This window comes from Bombina bombina, chromosome 1 (genome assembly GCF_027579735.1).
Source record: "Bombina bombina isolate aBomBom1 chromosome 1, aBomBom1.pri, whole genome shotgun sequence".
In the NCBI taxonomy this organism is placed as follows: Eukaryota; Metazoa; Chordata; class Amphibia; order Anura; family Bombinatoridae; genus Bombina; species Bombina bombina.
Genome location: NC_069499.1, coordinates 1,339,280,835 through 1,339,300,006, shown reverse-complemented (window position 1 = coordinate 1,339,300,006; position 19,172 = coordinate 1,339,280,835). Strand labels below are relative to the sequence as shown.

The following is a 19,172-nucleotide window of genomic DNA, read 5'->3' as shown; positions in this document are numbered from 1 at the left end:
GGATAGTCCTACAGTTACCATCTTGAATGTTGGTATCCTTACATAACGATTCAATATTGATAGATCCGGAACTGGTCTGAAGGAATTGACCTTCTTTGGTACAATGAAGAGATAGAATAAAACCCCAGCCCCTGTTCCAGAACTGGAACTGGCAAAATTACTCCAGCCAACTCTAGATCTGAAACACATTTCAGAAATGCTGAGCCTTTGCTGGGTTTACTGGGACACGGGAAAGAAAAAAATCTCTTTGCAGGAGGCCTTAACTTGAAGCCAATTCTGTACCTTTCTGAAACAATGTTCTGAAACCAGAGATTGTGAACGGAATTGATCCAAATTTCTTTGAAGAAAACGTAATCTGCCCCATACCAGCTGAGCTGGAATGAGGGCCGCACCTTCATGGGTACCTAGGAGCTGGCTTTGGGTTTCTATAAGGCTGGGATATATTCCAAACTGGAAATGGTTTCCAAACTGATACCGCTCCTGAGGATGAAGGATCAGGCTTTTGTTCCTTGTTGTGAGGAAAGGAACGAAAACGATTATTAGACCTAAATTTACCTTTAGATTTTTTATCCTTTGGTAAAAAAGTTCCCTTCCCTCCAGTAACAGTTGAGATAATAGAATCCAACTGAGAACCGAATAATTTATTACCCTGGAAAGAAAGGGATAGCAAAGTTGACTTAGAAGACATATCAGCATTCCAAGTTTTAAGCCATAAAGCTCTTCTAGCTAAAATAGCTAGAGACATATACCTGACATCAACTCTAATGATATCAAAGATGGTATCACAAATAAAATTAATAGCATGTTATAGAATAATAATAATGCTATAAGAATTATGATCTGTTACTTGTTGCGCTAAAGCTTCTAACCAAAAAGTTGAAGCTGCAGCAACATCCGCTAAAAATATAGCAGGAGTAGAGACAGCCCCATTAACCTTAGGGATTTTGTCCCAAAACTCTAATCTGTCAGATGGCACAGGATATAATTGCTTAAAACGTTTTAGAAGGAGTAAATGAATTACCCAAATTATTCCATTCCCTGGAAATTACTTCAGAAATAGCATCAGGGAGAGAAAACACTTCTGGAATAACTACAGGAGATTTAAAAACCTTATTTAAACGTTTAGATTTAGAATCAAGAGGACCAGAATCCTCTATTTCTAATGCAATTAATACTTCTTTAAGTAAAGAACGAATAAATTCCATCTTGAACAAATACGAAGATTTATCAGCATCACCTCTGAGACAGAAACCTCTGAACCAGAAGAACCATTATCAGTAACAGAATGATGATGTTCATTTAAAAATTCATCTGAAAAAAGAGAAGTTTTAAAAGACTTTTATGTATACTAGAAGGAGAAATAACAGACATAGCCTTCTTAATGGATTTAAAAATAAAATCTCTTATGTTATCAAGAACACTCTGAGAATTAGATGTTGACGGAACAGCAACAGGTAATGTAACAGTACTAAAGGAAATTTTATCTGCATTAACAAGTTTGTCATGACATTCAATACAAACAACAGCTGGAGAAACAGATACCAAAAGTTTATAGCAGATACACTTAGCTTGGTAGCTCCAGCACCGGGCAGCGATTTTCCTGAAGTATCTTCTGACTCAGTTGCAACGTGGAACATCTTGCAATATGTAATAGAAAAAACAACATATAAAGCAAAATTGATCAAATTCCTTAAATGACAGTTTCAGGAATGGGAAAAAAATGCCAGTGAACAAGCTTCTAGCAACCAGAAGCAATAAATAATGAGACTTAAATAATGTGGAGACAAAAATGACGCCCATATTTTTTAGCGCCAAATAAGACGCCCACATTATTTGGCGCCTAAATGCTTTTGGTGCCAAAAATGACGCCACATCCGGAACGCCGACACTTTTGACGCAAAAAAAACGTCAAAAAATGACGCAACTTCCGGCGACACGTATGACGCCGGAAACAGAAAAAAAAATTTGCGCCAAAAAAGTCCGCGCCAAGAATGACGCAATAAAATGAAGCATTTTCAGCCCCCGCGAGCCTAACAGCCCACAGAGAAAAAGTCAAATTTTTTTAAGGTAAGAAAAAATGATTGATTCAAATGCATTATCCCAAATATGAAACTGACTGTCTGAAAATAAGGAATGTTGAACATCCTGAGTCAAGGCAAATAAATGTTTGAATACATATATTTAGAACTTTATAAAAAAGTGCCTAACCATAGCTTAGAGTGTCACAGAAAATAAGCTTACTTACTTACCCCAGGACACTCATCTACATGTTGTAGAAAGCCAAACCAGTACTGAAACGAAAATCAGCAGAGGTAATGGTATATATATAAGAGTATATCGTAGATCTGAAAAGGGAGGTAAGAGATGAATCTCTACGACCGATAACAGAGAACCTATGAAATAGACCCCGTAGAAGGAGATCATTGCATTCAAATAGGCAATACTCTCCTCACATCCCTCTGACATTCACTGCACGCTGAGAGGAAAACCGGGCTCCAACCTGCTGCGGAGCGCATATCAACGTAGAATCTAGCACAAACTTACTTCACCACCTCCATAGGAGGCAAAGTTTGTAAAAACTGATTTGTGGGTGTGGTGAGGGGTGTATTTATAGGCATTTTAAGGTTTGGGAAACTTTGCCCCTCCTGGTAGGAATGTATATCCCATACGTCACTAACTCATGGACTCTTGCTAATTACATGAAAGAAATCTCTTTGCAGGAGGCCTTATCTTGAAGCCAATTCTGTACCCTTCTGAAACAATGTTCTGAATCCAAAGATTGTGAACGGAATTGATCCAAATTTCTTTGAAAAAACGTAATCTGCCCCCTACCAGCTGAGCTGGAATGAGGGCCGCACCTTCATGTCGACTTGGTTTTCTAAAAGGCTTGGATTTATTCCAGACTGGAGATGGTTTCCAAACTGATACCGCTCCTGAGGATGAAGGATCAGGCTTTTGTTCCTTGTTGTGACGAAAGGAACGAAAACGATTATTAGACCTAAATTTACCTTTAGATTTTTTATCCTGTGGTAAAAAAGTTCCTTTCCCTCCAGTAACAGTTGAGATAATAGAATCCAACTGAGAACCAAATAATTTATTACCCTGGAAAGAAAGGGAAAGCAGAGTAGACTTAGAAGACATATCAGCATTCCAAGTTTTAAGCCATAAAGCTCTTCTAGCTAAAATAGCTAGAGACATTTACCTGACATCAACTCTAATGATATCAAAGATGGCATCACAAATAAAATTATTAGCATGTTGAAGAAGATTAATAATGCTATGAGAATTATGATCTGTTACTTGTTGCGCTAAAGCTTCTAACCAAAAAGTTGAAGCTGCAGCAACATCCGCTAAAGATATAGCAGGTCTAAGAAGATTACCTGAACACAAGTAAGCTTTTCTTAGAAAGGATTCAATTTTCCTATCTAAAGGATCCTTAAAGGAAGTACCATCTGCCGTAGGAATAGTAGTACGCTTAGCAAGAGTAGAGATAGCCCCATCAACCTTAGGGATTTTGTCCCAAAACTCTAATCTGTCAGATGGCACAGGATATAATTGCTTAAAACGTTTAGAAGGAGTAAATGAATTACCCAAATTATTCCATTCCCTGGAAATTACTTCAGAAATAGCATCAGGGACAGGAAAAACTTCTGGAATAACTACAGGAGATTTAAAAACCTTATTTAAACGTTTAGATTTAGTATCAAGAGGACCAGAATCCTCAATTTCTAATGCAATAAGGACTTCTTTAAGTAAAGAACGAATAAATTCCATTTTAAATAAATATGAAGATTTATCAGCATCAACCTCTGAGACAGAATCCTCTGAACCAGAAGAACCATTATCAGAATCAGAATGATGATGTTCATTTAAAAATTCATCTGAAAAATAAGAAGTTTTAAAAGACTTTTTACGTTTACTAGAAGGAGGAATAACAGACATAGCCTTCTTAATGGATTTAGAAACAAAATCTCTTCTGTTATCAGGAACACTCTGAGCATTAGATGTTGACGGAACAGCAACAGGTAATGTAACAGTACTAAAGGAAATATTATCTGCATTAACAAGTTTGTCATGACAATCAGTACAAACAACAGCTGGAGGAACAGATACCATAAGTTTACAGCAGATACACTTAGCTTTGGTAGATCCAGCACCAGGCAGCGATTTTCCAGAAGTATCTTCTGACTCAGTGTTAACGTGGGACATCTTGCAATATGTAATAGAAAAAACAACATATAAAGCAAAATTGATCAAATTCCTTAAATGACAGTTTCAGGAATGGGAAAAAATGCCAGTGAACAAGCTTCTAGCAACCAGAAGCAATAAATAATGAGACTTAAATAATGTGGAGACAATAGTGACGCCCATATTTTTTTTAGCGCCAAAAAAGACGGCCACATTATTTGGCGCCTAAATGCTTTTGGCGCCAAAAATGACGCCACATCCGGAACGCCGACACTTTTGGCGCAAAAAAAACGTCAAAAATGATGCAACGTCCGTCGACACGTATGACGCCGGAAACAGAAAAAAAAATTTGCGCCAAAAAAGTCCGCGCCAAGAATGACGCAATAAAATGAAGCATTTTCAGCCCCCGCGAGCCTAACAGCCCACAGAAAAAAAAGTCAAATTTTAAGGTAAGAAAAAATTGATTTATTCATATGCATTATCCCAAATATGAAACCGACTGTCTGAAATAAGGAACGTTGAACATCCTGAGTCAAGGCAAATAAATGTTTGAATACATATATTTAGAACTTTATAAAAAAAGTGCCCAACCATAGCTTAGAGTGTCACAGAAAATAAGACTTTCTTACCCCAGGACACTCATCTACAAGTTGTAGAAAGCCAAACCAGTACTGAAACGAAAATCAGTAGAGGTAATGGTATATATAAGAGTATATCGTCGATCTGAAAAGGGAGGTAAGAGATTAATCTCTACGACCGATAACAGAGAACCTATGAAATAGACCCCGTAGAAGGAGATCATTGAATTCAAATAGGCAATACTCTCCTCACATCCCTCTGACATTCACTGCACGCTGAGAGGAAAACCGGGCTCCAACCTGCTGCGGAGCGCATATCAACGTAGAATCTAGCACAAACTTACTTCACCACCTCCATAGGAGGCAAAGTTTGTAAAACTGATTTGTGGGTGTGGTGAGGGGTGTATTTATAGGCATTTTGAGGTTTGGGAAACTTTGCCCCTCCTGGTAGGAATGTATATCCCATACGTCACTAGCTCATGGACTCTTGCTAATTACATGAAAGAAATATATATACATGTAAAAGGTTATTCAGGGATTACTGACAGATATCAGATATTTTGGAAAAAAAATGGTTTGGAAATAGCAAAGTGCTACTTGTACTAATTCCCCTATAACTTGCAAAAAAAGGTACAGTAAATGAGAAAGCGGAAATTTACAGCTAAACACAAACACTGCAGAAATGTAAAAATAGCCCTGGTCTCAAAGGTAAGAAAATTGAAAAATAGTCTGGTCACTAAGGGGTTAAACAACTTTCCAATGTACTTGTATAACCAATTTTGCTTTGTTCTCTTGGTATTCGTAGATGAAAGCTAAATAAAGCTGAAATAAAGGGGCAGTTTGCAGAGCCTTAGATACAAGGTAATCACAGAGGTAAAAAGTGTATTAATATAACAGTGTTGGTTTTGCAAAACTGGGGAATGGGTAATAAAGGGATTATCTATCTTTTAAAAGAAAAAATATTTTGTAGACTGTCCCTTTAAATCTGCACAACACGTTTTCTCACAGATGCGGATTGGTAGATACACTCTGCGCATCAACCACGGAATCTTTATTTGAGAATATTGTACATTTTAAATTATTTTTTTTTTTAACTGTTTAACCCTCCGATGGATCATCATATTCATAACTTAAGCTGCATTGCATAAGATATAACATATATTTTTTTAAAAAACCTAGAAACCTACTAATAGCAGAACACTTTCTGGGTCAAATGCATAAATAATGTATTTTCTTGTAAACTTTTCTAGCAAAACAGGCTGAATGTATTATGATGAACTTTTATTGTATAACATAAATGCAGTACATGGGTTATCACAGGCATTATTTAAGAGTCAATGGTATCATCTGATTTTTAAAGGGACAGTCAACACGAAGATAGAATATCCCTTTATTACTCATTCCCCAGTTTTGCATAACCAACACAGTTATAATAATACACTTGTTACCTCTGTGATTACCTTGTATCTAAGCCCCTGCAGACTGCCCCCTTATTTCAGTTCTTTTTTCAGTTTTAGCCAATCAGTGCTCACTCCTCGGTAAATTCACATGCATGAGCTCAATGTCATCTATATGAAACACATGAACTAACGCCGTCTAGTGGCAAAAAACCATTCTGATTAGAGGCGGCCTTCAAAGTCTAAGAAATTAGCATATGAACCTCCTAGGTTTAGCACCTTAAAGCAGTGATTTTTAACCTTTTTTTTGCCGTGGCACACTTTTTACATTAAAAAATCCTGTGGCACACCACCATCCCAAAATTAAAAAAAAAATCACACATTGTAGCCTAATACAGCATATATATATATACACATACACACAAACACACACATACTGTATGTATTGTGCTGTTATGCCATGCCTCCTACAAACTACCCCTGCACTGGGAGTAAAAAACAAGCAAAGTTTAAAAAATGTCACACTGTTGTCAGTCTGCCGTGGCACACCTGAGGATCTCTCATGGCACACTAGTGTGCCACGGCACACTGGTTGAAAAACACTGCCTTAAAGAACAAAGTAAAATTGGTGATAAAAATAAATTGGAAAGTTGCATGCCCTATTTGAATTATGAAAGTTTTTTTTGGACTGGACTGTCCCTTTAAAAGTACATCAGATGTAACAAAAAGGAAGGGTGACCAATGGGCTACAGATTCAGTGACTAAAAAGAGGTGGATAAACTAGAGAAAGACATAATGGTTGCTGTGAAGACTGACGGAAACACTATGCAGATGGAGAGCTGTTGAGCATTTCCCTGCTACAGACATAGGAAACTGTTCAATGGGGAATACACTGAGGCATAAAGATGATATTCTCTGCACATATCTGTTATAGGGGGGTTGCACCATACAATGAAAGTGATACTAGTAAGAGATAGCGCTGTTAACTGGACACAGACAGAGACTGCTTACATTTACCAATCAATTTGAAACAGAAAAGACAAGTAAAATTGTAACATAATAAAACATTGTATTTGCTATTTATTTATTTCTCCAGAAATCCAAGCAGAAAATAATAACTGGTAATTCCCATCTTATAGGGGACAATATATCGGCCCTTGTGGGACATCACAGATTTGTTTATCCTGCAAGCTCCCGATGACCTCGAAAACAAGTTATCTCCTCTTACGCTCTCTTGGAGCTGGAGAACTTCCTGTCACTAATATGTTTTATCTCTTCTCCCACTTTTCCTGTTTTCCCACTGATTTATCTAAACATCCCCCCGGTATCTATGGTCCTGTCACTGCAGGAGCCTGTGACATGTCTGCTCGTGAGAATGAATTATGCCTTTGTGTATACAACTGTAAGATAGGTATTAGTAATACTATTAATACTATGTATGTAACTTATAAATTCTTATGATTTGAGCATGAGACTTCTTCACTGTATGTGTGTCCTGCTGTGAGGGTGTCCGTTTCCTTTACTTGTGTTCATGTAGGTGTCCTGTCTGTGTTTGTGTCTTCCAGGCGCTCTCTTCATCCCCAGTTTTGTCTACAGCGCTATGTGCAGGTGTATGCTAGCATGTGAGCATTTGTGCAAAATCAACTGGCAAAGGATGCTCTTCCTTCCCTGAACCCTTAATTATAGAGGCATTTTGCACACACTACCATTACTCCCCTTAAACTCTTCTTTAGTTATTGAAATATAAAAACCATGTGATATATTTAAAGGGACACTCAAGTCAAAACTAAACTTTCTTGATTCAGACAGAGTAGCAATTTTAAACAACTTTCTAATTTATTTCCATTAACAAAATGTTCTTATTACCTTTAATTTATAAAGTGGAAACACTGAACAATGCACACAATTTCCACTACATACATATAAATTAAAGATGGGAAGATATTGATAGTTCTGCTTAAAATATTGGACTGGTTTCTGGATGGTGACAAACAGATATATTTCAGCTGAACTGTTCCCCATGCAAGGCACACACGGGCTGCATCCTGGACGGAGCTATACATATAGAATAACCTACAGAGCTGTGCCCCTCTCTCCTATGTTGTTCTTGATAAACATGAGCAAGGCTTCTAGTTAGTGAAGTATATGGTTTACAAAAACCGTATGGAGCGACCGCATAGTACATGTGTTTAATGGCTCTATGATCCATGCCAGGTGAAGCCATATGCTGTCCTGAAAAGATTTCTAGGAGGGATAAAGTATGATAGTGAGACTGTTCTTCTTCAGTTCTGGTTGGTCCACTTAGTGGAAAGGAGTTAAAGGTACACTGAACCCAATTTTTTTTCTTTCATGATTCAGATAGAGCATACAATTTTAATACATTTTCTAATTTACTCCTATTATCAAATGTCTTTGTTCTCTTGCTATCTTTATTTAAAAAGCAGGAACATACATCTTAGCAGCCAGCCCATTTTAGGTACAGCACCATGGATAGGGCTTGCTTATTGGAGGCTTACATTTACCCAACCAATAAGCAAGCATAACCCAGGTTCTCCACCAAAAATGGGCTGGCTCCTATGCATCACATTCCTGCTTTTTAAATAAAGATAGCAAGAGAACAAAGACAAATTGATAATAGGAGTAAATTAGAAAGTTGCTTAAAATTGCATGCTCTATCTGAATCATGAAAAAAAAAATTGGTTTTAGTGTCCCTTTAATGATCAGAGTAAAACACAGTCTATTAAAGGAGCAATTACATATGGCCAGTAACCATCTTGCTATATATTAATGTCTAAAATAATAACATTTCAGCAGTTTACCAGACAGACCATTCTGGTTTATGGTGCACTAAGTATTCAAAATTACTTACATGTCTCCACGAAATAGGTATGTATGCCCTGTAGGTTCCCACCAGATGGCGGTATCAACTCTGTCATAGGGAATCCCATATCCAAAAGTAGTCAGTGCTTGTGGGTAACCAGATTCCAGGTTGGCCTCTCGAAAAACCCAATATTTGTCTCCTGTCATAATAAATGAATATGGCAACAATATATAATTAGCCACAATTTCATTTTCAGAATATAATAAACAATTAAGGGCCAGATTACGAGTGGCGTGCTATAGTTTGCAAGCGAGAGATAACAGAATTTATGTTTACCTGATAAATTTCTTTCTCCAACGGTGTGTCCGGTCCACGGCGTCATCCTTACTTGTGGGATATTCTCCTCCCCAACAGGAAATGGCAAAGAGCCCAGCAAAGCTGGTCACATGATCCCTCCTAGGCTCCGCCTACCCCAGTCATTCGACCGACGTTAAGGAGGAATAATAGCATAGGAGAAACCATATGGTACCGTGGTGACTGTAGTTAAAGAAAATAAATTATCAGACCTGATTAAAAAACCAGGGCGGGCCGTGGACCGGACACACCGTTGGAGAAAGAAATTTATCAGGTAAACATAAATTCTGTTTTCTCCAACATAGGTGTGTCCGGTCCACGGCGTCATCCTTACTTGTGGGAACCAATACCAAAGCTTTAGGACACGGATGAAGGGAGGGAGCAAATCAGGTCACCTAAATGGAAGGCACCACGGCTTGCAAAACCTTTCTCCCAAAAATAGCCTCAGAAGAAGCAAAAGTATCAAATTTGTAAAATTTGGTAAAAGTGTGCAGTGAAGACCAAGTCGCTGCCCTACATATCTGATCAACAGAAGCCTCGTTCTTGAAGGCCCATGTGGAAGCCACAGCCCTAGTGGAATGAGCCGTGATTCTTTCGGGAGGCTGCCGTCCGGCAGTCTCGTAAGCCAATCTGATGATGCTTTTAATCCAAAAAGAGAGAGAGGTAGAAGTTGCTTTTTGACCTCTCCTTTTACCTGAATAAACAACAAACAGGGAAGATGTTTGTCTAAAATCCTTTGTAGCATCTAAATAGAATTTTAGAGCGCGAACAACATCCAAATTGTGCAACAAGCGTTCCTTCTTTGAAACTGGTTTCGGACACAGAGAAGGTACGATAATCTCCTGGTTAATGTTTTTGTTAGAAACAACTTTTGGAAGAAAACCAGGTTTAGTACGTAAAACCACCTTATCTGCATGGAACACCAGATAAGGAGGAGAACACTGCAGAGCAGATAATTCTGAAACTCTTCTAGCAGAAGAAATTGCAACTAAAAACAAAACTTTCCAAGATAATAACTTAATATCAACGGAATGCAAGGGTTCAAACGGAACCCCCTGAAGAACTGAAAGAACTAGATTGAGACTCCAAGGAGGAGTCAAAGGTTTGTAAACAGGCTTGATTCTAACCAGAGCCTGAACAAAGGCTTGAACATCTGGCACAGCTGCCAGTTTTTTGTGAAGTAACACCGACAAGGCAGAAATCTGTCCCTTCAGGGAACTTGCCGATAATCCTTTTTCCAATCCTTCTTGAAGGAAGGATAGAATCCTAGGAATCTTAACCTTGTCCCAAGGGAATCCTTTAGATTCACACCAACAGATATATTTTTTCCAAATTTTGTGGTAAATCTTTCTAGTTACAGGCTTTCTGGCCTGAACAAGAGTATCGATAACAGAATCTGAGAAACCTCGCTTCGATAAAATCAAGCGTTCAATCTCCAAGCAGTCAGCTGGAGTGAAACCAGATTCGGATGTTCGAACGGACCCTGAACAAGAAGGTCTCGTCTCAAAGGTAGCTTCCAAGGTGGAGCCGATGACATATTCACCAGATCTGCATACCAAGTCCTGCGTGGCCACGCAGGAGCTATCAAGATCACCGACGCCCTCTCCTGATTGATCCTGGCTACCAGCCTGGGGATGAGAGGAAACGGCGGGAACACATAAGCTAGTTTGAAGGTCCAAGGTGCTACTAGTGCATCCACTAGAGCCGCCTTGGGATCCCTGGATCTGGACCCGTAGCAAGGAACTTTGAAGTTCTGACGAGAGGCCATCAGATCCATGTCTGGAATGCCCCAAAGTTGAGTGACTTGGGCAAAGATTTCCGGATGGAGTTCCCACTCCCCCGGATGCAATGTCTGACGACTCAGAAAATCCGCTTCCCAATTTTCCACTCCCGGGATGTGGATAGCAGACAGGTGGCAGGAGTGAGACTCCGCCCATAGAATAATCTTGGTCACTTCTTCCATCGCTAGGGAACTCCTTGTTCCCCCCTGATGGTTGATGTACGCAACAGTCGTCATGTTGTCTGATTGAAACCGTATGAACTTGGTCCTCGCTAGCCGAGGCCAAGCCTTGAGAGCATTGAATATCGCTCTCAGTTCCAGAATATTTATCGGTAGAAGAGATTCTTCCCGAGACCAAAGACCCTGAGCTTTCAGGGATCCCCAGACCGCGCCCCAGCCCATCAGACTGGCGTCGGTCGTGACAATGACCCACTCTGGTCTGTGGAATGTCATCCCTCGTGACAGGTTGTCCAGGGACAGCCACCAACGGAGTGAGTCTCTGGTCCTCTGATTTACTTGTATCTTTGGAGACAAGTCTGTATAGTCCCCATTCCACTGACTGAGCATGCACAGTTGTAATGGTCTTAGATGAATGCGCGCAAAAGGAACTATGTCCATTGTCGCTACCATCAACCCGATCACTTCCATGCACTGAGCTACGGAAGGAAGAGGAACGGAATGAAGTATTCGACAAGAGTCCAGAAGCTTTGTCTTTCTGGCCTCTGTTAGAAAAATCCTCATTTCTGAGGAGTCTATAATTGTTCCCAAGAAGGGAACCCTTGTTGACGGGGATAGAGAACTCTTTTCCACGTTCACTTTCCAGCCGTGCGATCTGAGAAAGGCCAGGACGATGTCCGTGTGAGCCTTTGCTCGAGGGAGGGACGACGCTTGAATCAGAATGTCGTCCAGGTAAGGTACAACTGCAATGCCCCTTGGTCTTAGCACAGCTAGAAGGGACCCTAGTACCTTTGTGAAAATCCTTGGAGCAGTGGCTAATCCGAAAGGAAGCGCCACGAACTGGTAATGTTTGTCCAGGAATGCAAACCTTAGGAACCGATGATGTTCCTTGTGGATAGGAATATGTAGATACGCATCCTTTAAATCCACCGTGGTCATGAATTGACCTTCCTGGATGGAAGGGAGGATAGTTCGAATGGTTTCCATCTTGAAAGATGGGACCTTGAGAAATTTGTTTAAGATCTTGAGATCTAGGATTGGTCTGAACGTTCCCTCTTTTTTGGGAACTATGAACAGATTGGAGTAGAACCCCATCCCTTGTTCTCTCAATGGAACAGGATGAATCACTCCCATTTTTAACAGGTCTTCTACACAATGTAAGAACGCCTGTCTTTTTATGTGGTCTGAAGACAACTGAGACCTGTGGAACCTTCCCCTTGGGGGAAGTCCCTTGAATTCCAGAAGATAACCCTGGGAGACTATTTCTAGCGCCCAAGGATCCAGAACATCTCTTGCCCAAGCCTGAGCGAAGAGAGAGAGTCTGCCCCCCACCAGATCCGGTCCCGGATCGGGGGCCGATATTTCATGCTGTCTTGGTAGCAGTGGCAGGTTTCTTTGCCTGCTTTCCCTTGTTCCAGCCTTGCATTGGTCTCCAAGCTGGCTTGGCCTGAGAAGTATTACCCTCTTGCTTAGAGGACGTAGCACCTTGGGCTGGTCCGTTTTTACGAAAGGGACGAAAATTAGGTCTATTTTTTGCCTTGAAAGGCCGATCCTGAGGAAGGGCATGGCCCTTACCCCCAGTGATATCAGAGATAATCTCTTTCAAGTCAGGACCAAACAGCGTTTTCCCCTTGAAAGGAATGTTTAGTAGCTTGTTCTTGGAAGACGCATCAGCCGACCAAGATTTCAACCAAAGCGCTCTGCGCGCCACAATAGCAAACCCAGAATTCTTAGCCGCTAACTTAGCCAATTGCAAAGAGGCGTCTAGAGTGAAAGAATTAGCCAATTTGAGAGCATTGACTCTGTCCATAATCTCCTCATAAGGAGGAGAGTCACTATCGAGCACCTTAATCAGTTCATCAAACCAGAAATATGCGGCTGTAGTGACAGGGACAATGCATGAAATGGGTTGTAGAAGGTAACCCTGCTGAACAAACATCTTTTTAAGCAAACCTTCTAATTTTTTATCCATAGGATCTTTGAAAGCACAACTATCCTCTATGGGAATAGTGGTGCGTTTGTTTAAAGTAGAAACCGCTCCCTCGACCTTGGGGACTGACTGCCATAAGTCCTTTCTGGGGTCGACCATAGGAAACAATTTTTTAAATATGGGGGGAGGGACGAAAGGAATACCGGGCCTTTCCCATTCTTTATTAACAATGTCCGCCACCCGCTTGGGTATAGGAAAAGCTTCTGGGAGCCCCGGCACCTCTAGGAACTTGTCCATTTTACATAGTTTCTCTGGGATGACCAAATTTTCACAATCATCCAGAGTGGATAATACCTCCTTAAGCAAAATGCGGAGATGTTCCAATTTAAATTTAAAAGTAATCACATCAGATTCAGCCTGCTGAGAAATGTTCCCTAAATCAGTAATTTCTCCCTCAGACAAAACCTCCCTGGCTCCCTCAGATTGGGTTAGGGGCCCTTCAGAGATATTAATATCAGCGTCGTCATGCTCTTCAGTAACTAAAACAGAGCATCCACGCTTACGCTGACAAGGGTTCATTTTGGCTAAAATGTTTTTGACAGAATTATCCATTACAGCCGTTAATTGTTGCATAGTAAGGAGTATTGGCGCGCTAGATGTACTAGGGGCCTCCTGAGTGGGCAAGACTCGTGTAGACGAAGGAGGGAATGATGCAGTACCATGCTTACTCCCCTCACTTGAGGAATCATCTTGGGCATCATTGTCATTATCACATAAATCACATTTATTTAAATGAATAGGAATTCTGGCTTCCCCACATTCAGAACACAGTCTATCTGGTAGTTCAGACATGTTAAGCAGGCATAAACTTGATAAGAAAGTACAAAAAACGTTTTGAAATAAAACCGTTACTGTCACTTTAAATTTTAAACTGAACACACTTTATTACTGCAATTGCGAAAAAACATGAAGGAATTGTTCAAAATTCACCAAACTTTCACCACAGTGTCTTAAAGCCTTGAAAATATTGCACACCAATTTTGGAAGCTTTAACCCTTAAAATAACGGAACCGGAGCCGTTTTAAGCTTTAACCCCTTTACAGTCCCTGGTATCTGCTTTGCTGAGACCCAACCAAACCCAAGGGGAATACGATACCAAATGATGCCTTCAGAAGTCTTTTAACAGTATCAGAGCTCCTCTCACATGCGACTGCATGCCATGCCTCTCAAAAACAAGTGCGCAACACCGGCGCGAAAATGAGACTCTGCCTATGCTTTGGGAAAGCCCCTAAAGAATAAGGTGTCTAAAACAGTGCCTGCCGATATTATTATATCAAAATACCCAGAATAAATGATTCCTCAAGGCTAAATAAGTGTTAATATCAATCGATTTAGCCCAAAAAATGTCTACAGTCTAAACAAGCCCTTGTGAAGCCCTTATTTACAATCGTAATAAACATGGCTTACCGGATCCCATAGGGAAAATGACAGCTTCCAGCATTACATCGTCTTGTTAGAATGTGTCATACCTCAAGCAGCAAAGGACTGCAAACTGTTCCCCCAACTGAAGTTAATGCTCTCAACAGTCCTGTGTGGAACAGCCATGGATTTTAGTTACGGTTGCTAAAATCATTTTCCTCATACAAACAGAATTCTTCATCTCTTTTCTGTTTCTGAGTAAATAGTACGTACCAGCACTATTTGAAAATAACAAACTCTTGATTGAATAATGAAAAACTACAGTTAAACACTAAAAAACTCTAAGCCATCTCCGTGGAGATGTTGCCTGTACAACGGCAAAGAGAATGACTGGGGTAGGCGGAGCCTAGGAGGGATCATGTGACCAGCTTTGCTGGGCTCTTTGCCATTTCCTGTTGGGGAGGAGAATATCCCACAAGTAAGGATGACGCCGTGGACCGGACACACCTATGTTGGAGAAATAGGGTTTATCGCGCCTGTTTGCACGCATATCACATTACAATATGAACGTAAACACGATTGCTTGAGCGCAATTAAAGTTATTGTGCCGGGTTAGCGCGACCGCAGAGCTCTGGTTATCTTTTACACTCGAATAAAAAGTTGCACAAAACACATCAACATTACATGAAAAAGTACCATTACTCTCATAATGAGATATATATATTGTACCAAAATACCATCAGATATATGTAGAAATATATATTTTATTAAAAATAGAACATAGTCGGGTTAGCGCACTTGAGAATATGCGTTCGGGTTAGCGCATGAGTAAAGTTTTTCCCCCCCACTTTTTTGCTCTATTGACTTCTATGGGGGAATAGTTTGGTTTTTCCCACTTATTTTGCTCCATTGACTTCTATAGGGGAATAGGTTAACGCAAGTGTGATTTTCTAACTTCGGCTTTATCCACGCATCGGGTTAGGGCACAAGCAAAAACTTTTTACTTTCAACTTGTAATACAGGCGCTACCCAGTGTACGCAAAGAGCTTACTTACAGCGCAGTTAGCGCAAAAGCGGGGGCACTAAATAGTGCTCCACTCGTAATCTAGTCCTAAATATGCATGCTCATGATGAACCAATAACACATACATGGTCTGGTTTACATGTTTAATGAGTATGCGGTATCTATACGGATAAATAGATCAAATTAAATTAAATATTGTAACCATAAATTATTATATTTTAGGTGTGTGCAAGAAGATTTGTTTAAAAAATAAGATTTGAGCTTTATTTGTAACTTTGTATTAAAGAAGGATTTTTTTTTTAATAAATGAGAATGTATTATAATTTTAGTATATATTTTGTAATAGAAAAATAGCTCTATCTTGCATTATACAATTTAATGGTCTTTTTAAAAATCATTCACCAACAAACACAATGGCTGAATTACACAAAGTCCAGAAGAGATTAACATAAAATAACTCCAAAACCTGTAGCATCTCGTTGAATAACTAGATATCCTCCTATCCTGATACATTACTATATGACTTTACACAGACATCCTTACACGGGACTATTACTGCAATATAATAAGAATAAAACACATTTTTCTCAAAATAATAAAATAAACAAAGAAATATAAGCACACCAAACAGCCGACAATACTACAACAACAGAACAAAGCCAATTCTCTAAAGAGCTAACCATAATGATGTGGTACAAATTACAGTAAATCTGGCCATTTAATCGTATGTGCAGTCAGCATACCCACTACAAAGAAACAGACACAGAAGAGAATAGAATAGTAGAGAAAAAGATAATGTTTATTCCTTTCTGGGCAGATGAAAAAGATTACAAGTGGAGCTCTAAATATTGCTTTCGTGAAAGCAATATTTGCGATCCACTGAGTAATACCAGCACACGCTAATGTGCACTGGTATTACAAGTTGACAGCTCAACGAACACGAGCAGCATTGCGCTCACGAGAGTGAGCTTCCACAGGCTCCAATGGGAGCCTTGATTGGATGCCGTCATACACGGCACAGAACCAAAGCGCAGCGAAGGGGGTAGGTTGCACAGCATTGGCAGAAAAGTGTAAATATATATGCTTATATACATATATATTTATGTGCTCATATGTGTATATACACATATAAACACATAAATATATATGTATTTAAGCATATACATAGATATTTACTGGGAACACACAGTTCCCATAGACCACAATGTAAAGGCAATTTTCAGTGCACTTTTTATTCTTACACCTCACACCTGACAGCTTTAGCCCCCAAAAATTGCTTAGTGCAGTTATTTTATTAAGAATTTAAGAAGGCTACAAATGTCATACTAATGGGATTTATAGAGTGGGAAGAAATCAATGTTGTGAACATCAAATTGTACGATTTTGTTGTGCGTATAGGCTCTTACCAGAAATAGCCATCTGATCGTGCTGTGTGAAGTAACCATTTTAATCTTTAACACTATTGGGTGAGGATATTGTCTACATGATGTAATTAAGCAATCACAAGACTACAAAGCCTTTTCATATTAAGCCCACCTTATTATAATGCTGATTAGCTTTATTAACCAATCAGAATTGTTTTTTTTTATTATTATAAACAGAAGAAGACCTGGAGACAAGGATAAATAAGAAGGAGGCCAGGAGAGGATGAAGAGAGGTAATATTAAAGGGACAGTAAAGACAAAATTGAAACTTTATGATTCAGACATAGCATGTAATTTTAAACAACTTTCCAAAACTTTTAAAGACTAAGGGCCAGATTACAAGTAGAGCGTTAAATATCGCTTACATGAAAGCGATATTTCTGCTTCACTGAGTAATACCAGCACACGCAAATGTACGCTAGAATTACAAGTTGTCAGCAATGCAAATGCGAGCTCGTATTCACATTGCTGGGAAACATTACGCTCATGAGGCTCCAATGGGAACCTCATTCTGATGCCGTCAGCGATGGCATCAGAACCTAAGCACAGCGCAGAGGGTAAGTCACTCAGCGATGGCAGCAAATATAAATATATATGTATATGATTATACACATATTAACACATAAATATATATATATACACACACACACACACACACACAGACAGTTTCCATAGACCACAATGTAAAGTCACTTTTCACTGCCATTTTTTTTCTCTAACACCCCACACCAGCACCCTTTAGACCCCAAAAACTGCTTTTTGCAGTTATTTTATTAAAAAATAAAGATGCTACTATCTTGTTTTTTTTTTTTTAATAAAATATATGGGGCATTTTGTGGACATTTATAAAATTAACCACAGATCTGATCTTTAACAAACGATGCCAAGAGAACTAACCAAAATTAATAATAATAGAAGTAGACTGGAAAGTTGAGAAAATGTCATGCTCTATCCAAACATTTTAAGTTTAATATAGACTTTACTGTCCCTTTAAGGTCTTTTAGTATTTTATTTCCCTTGTTAAATGTGTAGGGTTTCAGTTAGGCATTATTTGCAATGAAGATGGAAACTGCAGATTGGGAAGCAAGACATTTGGGAAAGGGTGTTAAGTATCAGACCTCTGCTAGTGTGTTATAAGAGACAGAGGCTAAAGTTGTATCATATTAATGGGACAGGAAACCCCAACATTTTCTTTAGTGATTTGGATAGAACAAGCAGTTTTAATCAACTTTCCAATTAACTTCTATTATTAAATTTGCTTCCTGCTCTTGTTATCCTTTGCTGAAGGGACAGCATTACACTACTGACAGGAAGCTGAAAACATAGTTAGCCAATCACAAGACACAAATGTGTGCAGGCACCAATTAGCAGCAGCTCCCACTAGTGTATGATATGTGCATATTCATTTTTTAACAAGGGATTCTAAGAGAACAAAGCACATTTAAAAATAGAAGTGAATTTAAAAGTGTCTTAAAATGACATGCTCTATTTAAATCATGCAAGTTTAATTTTGACTTTCCTATCCCTTTAAGCCAGAGAATACAGTAAACCTAAACAAATGATTGTTTCTGCAAATGTACAGGGAGATGTAGCTTTGATCATTTACAAAGGCACAATTATGCTCATGATAAAAAAAAGCCAACAACATCATAACTTTATTAAACTAAATACGATCAGTTACCTAAACGATAATCACACACGACAGATCAGTCACACATTGGATACATTTATATATATACTGCTGTGCTGAGTGCAAGGAGAGCTGGGATGTCTTTTTTTACATTTATTTTTATGTATTTATTTTTATGTATTTATTTTTGCATTTCTCCCTCTCTCTCTGTCTCTTATTGGCTGCTTCTGTCACTAGGAGGTGCCCCAGGTCAGTGCATAGAATACACTGCCCTTTTCACTTGTGTACATCTTTACCTTACCAGGACTAACAAGCTTATAGTAATGTAGGTGGATTTTAAATTAAGATTTTATTAAGATTTGCTGGTACTCAAAAATGAATCACCCAAAAAATACATTGTGTTGTTGGCATGAGCAAAGCAAAATCCTGTTTTGTCCTGTGTGGAACAGC

General features: G+C 39.1%; 1 protein-coding gene across 3 annotated transcripts in view; it reads right to left on the bottom strand.

The window, feature by feature from the left end:
- MMP15 (matrix metallopeptidase 15) overlaps positions 1 to 19,172 on the bottom strand; it is a 153,954-nt gene that overhangs the window by 21,811 nt on the left and 112,971 nt on the right. For all 3 annotated transcript variants that reach the window (XM_053702446.1, XM_053702456.1, XM_053702436.1), the window contains exon 8: positions 9,033 to 9,183. In XM_053702446.1, the coding sequence (XP_053558421.1) occupies positions 9,033 to 9,183 (151 nt within the window). The remainder of the gene's footprint in view (positions 1 to 9,032; positions 9,184 to 19,172) is intronic.